This window comes from Anarrhichthys ocellatus, unplaced genomic scaffold (genome assembly GCF_004355925.1).
Source record: "Anarrhichthys ocellatus isolate YVR2014 unplaced genomic scaffold, GSC_Weel_1.0 scaffold16, whole genome shotgun sequence".
Lineage (NCBI taxonomy): Eukaryota > Metazoa > Chordata > Actinopteri > Perciformes > Anarhichadidae > Anarrhichthys > Anarrhichthys ocellatus.
Window position 1 is genome coordinate 5,525,084 of NW_022280046.1, and position 3,383 is coordinate 5,528,466.

Genomic DNA, 3,383 nt, shown 5'->3' on the forward strand with positions numbered 1-3,383 from the left:
CACACACACACACACACACACACACACACACACACACACACACACACCTTGGTGTATGCAGCCTCTGTCTCTGCGATGGTTCGGTCAAAAGTGGAGCGGGCGGCGAGTCTTTGAGCCAGGCTCTCGTTGACTCTGCACAGCTTCTCTGAGAGGACGCGGATGTCGTGCTGCAGCCGGACCTTCTCCTCTTCCTCCTGCTTGATCTGACTGTTCAACTCCTCCCGCTTGGAGCACAGCTCCTCGATACCTGACGGAGACAAAAAGGTTCATTACACCGGAGCCTCGCTGGGTCAGCTTTAGGCCAGTGATGGATGATTCTTCAATGCTTTCCTCTGTAGACTGAATATTTTGGACTGTTGGTCGGACGAAACAAGCAATATGAAGACGCTACCTTGGGCTCTGGGAGATTGTGATTTAGTAGGCTAGATGATTAATTAAAAAACACATTGGAAAGATAAATTTGAAAATGACATTACATTACATTACATTTTTGGGGTAGTTTTAAACATTTCTGACCATTATTAATAAATAATTCAACCTTCAAATGAGGTCTGACAGACTAGAAACAGATAAAACAGCATCTGATAGCGAATGAACTTGGTTCATGGATCTTTATCAGAAACTGAAAACACTTTGACTGTACATTTTTGTTAGTTTTAGGGATGAGCCAACCAATGTGTTAAACCTACTCCAGCTATTTAAAAGTGATAGCTGGTAGCCCTCAGCTGCACTGTTGTGTTGTGCATTGCGTTAACAGCTGATCTCCAGATGATACACATCATAATCTGTAAAGGTTCATCAGATCGTGCAGTACTATCCTGCCCGTTGTTGGTCTAATATTAAAGTCTGCACACCCCGTCGCCGAAACTGTCACCTGCGGTTAACGTTAATCCTCTCAGCGTCACAGTATTTTCATTCATCAATAGAATTATTGAATGACAAGATAAATGAGTAACTTACACTTAACCAGTTCATTGTTGTAGGTCTGCAGAGCAGCAGCTTGCTGAGTCATGTTGGATCTGAAATAACCGCCGAACTATAATCTTCCACCGCGGCTCAACACTGCTTAAGCGAGTTAACTAACTTACTATTTATCTGAACTCCTGCGGTCGGGGCTAGCTTCTGATTCGTCTCACTGAGGTAAGCGCGCCAGGGCTGAGACGTGTATCCGAACATACAGATGTCTTTCCACATAAAAGTGTTTTGAACTAACAATGAGTACCCGTACGAGGCGGGTTTCCCGGGACAACTGAACCAAAGATATCTTCTTCTTCTTCTTCTTCTTCTTCTTGTTTGAGGTTTATTGGCGGTTGGCAAACAATGAATTAGTGCATTACCGCCACCAACTGGTATGGAGTGTGGATCAGGATGTCTAATAGGCTACTTATATACAAAATTAAATTCAAAAGGAAAAGAAAAAAGAAACAAAACAACGAGCTCATATTTTCTTAATAATATTAATTAATCTAAGATATTGAAATGAACCAAAGATATTACCGGATACGATACGGATGTACCGACCGTTCTTCTTCGTCTTCTTATTTTTAGCTGCTATAGACCTAATGTGCTGCGCTGGCGCCCTCTTCTGGTCATTGTTTGTACTACAAGGCAAGGCGACGCAATTACATTTGAAACGCTAACATCTTCTACTGAAGTAAAAGTAACAATACCGCAATGTGGATATGCTAATATTATGCAATGCATTTTGAAAAGTAAAAGTGCAAAAGACTTGCATCAAATGGAAGGCTAAAGTTTCGAAAGTAAACGTATGCAGAATTACCCATTTAAGAAGGATTTCATATTATTGAATTATAATTATTGATGCATTAAAGTGAACATGACCTTAATGCTGCAGCTGGTAAAGGTGCTACTATTGTTAATTACTTAATATACAGCCCCAACATCTAATCTAACCTGGTATAATACACTCAGTTAGGTCCACCCAGTTAAAATACAGTCTAATACAACAATCAGGATGTAGTTTAGTGTTGGTGAACTGTGTTGCATTATATGGAGAGATATTTCTGTTATTTAGCCTACACTACAGTTAGCACACATTTAAAATCATTTAAACACCTGTAAACAGAAAACTGATTATTATAACCTTCACAAAGGCAGGATTTATTGCAAAACAGTGATAGTATGACTGTTGTAGCTCGGTGTACCAAATAAACTGCCCACTGAGTGTACATCATGTATTTGTTCAATGTATTTTGCATCTGAATCTCCAAAGTAACTAGTAACTCAATAAAGTTATTCAATAAATAGGGGAGTAAAAATTATAATATTTGCCTCTAAATCGTAGTTCCAGAAAATAGATATGTTCAAGTAAAGTGCATTTACCTAAATTTTGCATTTAAGTGCAGTACTTGAGTAAATGTAGGCTTACTTAGTTATTTGCCACCAGTGTGTATATCACATTTAATTACAAATAAACTCATTGTGCTTCATATTAAAATGTGCACCCTACTACTATTTACTCATTCTGAGATTAACAGTTTTTTCTCCTCCATTTTGACTTTCTCCTACCGTTACTTCAAGAATAATACTAGAGCGCATTCAGTTTATTTGGAGTTATACTGGTGGCCACTACTGCGTGTTTCAGTTTAAACTAATTCAAACAGTTTGAATGTTTATGGATAATATTAAATAACTGAAAGAAAGGACTGAAATATGTAAAGAAAAATAAATGCTAGACTACAGATGAGTTTCATTCCAGTCATGAAGAACTGAGAAAAGAGAGGAAATGAAACATTCATCAGGCATAAACACAGATGAGAGGAGGAATCCGAACATCTGGAGAGTATATCTGTTATTGAGTGAAGACTAAGCAAAGGAGGGCACCTGCTGGTGTAACACAGACACAACAACAAGACCGAAGCAAAGTTAACAGTAACGAGTGCAAAGGGGGGTGCTTCATAGAACAAGATTACTAGGTTTACCTCAGTAGGTCAGGCCTTTTCTCAGGCAATTCTGTTTAATGAAGCCAAGGTAAATAAGCTACAATAGAAGTGAAAGACAATGTGTGTCCTCAAAGCCAAGTAAGCATTTACATGAGTCTAAACAGCAGATTGTTTGAGTTGCCCTATAATAAAAGCAAAGATATGATATTAACATGGCTTTGTTCTAATCAAGTGCCATTTGTGTTTGCATTGATTGTATGTTTGTATTTGTATATCTTTGTTGATATTTTATTGAGATGCAGCTTTTTCAGTATGTTTGAATGCTGTAGTCAGGCTATTACACAGTCCACTTCTCTGTGATCTTAATATCTAAAAGGTATTATCAACATTATTGTTATTGACATTACAATAAACAATCATATTCCCAGGTGTGGTATTACACCGGCTGCAAATCGATATACGTGACGTAATCGCGGGTGG

At 38.3% G+C, this 3,383-nt stretch overlaps 1 protein-coding gene across 1 annotated transcript in view; it reads right to left on the reverse strand.

The window, feature by feature from the left end:
- Positions 1 to 1,254, reverse strand: part of ssna1 (Sjogren syndrome nuclear autoantigen 1) — a 2,165-nt gene extending 911 nt beyond the window's left edge. The window contains exons 1-2 of the mRNA XM_031855646.1: positions 961 to 1,254; positions 48 to 247 (exon numbers count right to left, since the gene is read on the reverse strand). Coding sequence (XP_031711506.1) covers positions 48 to 247; positions 961 to 1,012 — 252 coding nt within the window. The 5' untranslated portion in view covers positions 1,013 to 1,254. The remainder of the gene's footprint in view (positions 1 to 47; positions 248 to 960) is intronic.
- Between the last annotated feature and the right edge of the window lie 2,129 nt (positions 1,255 to 3,383).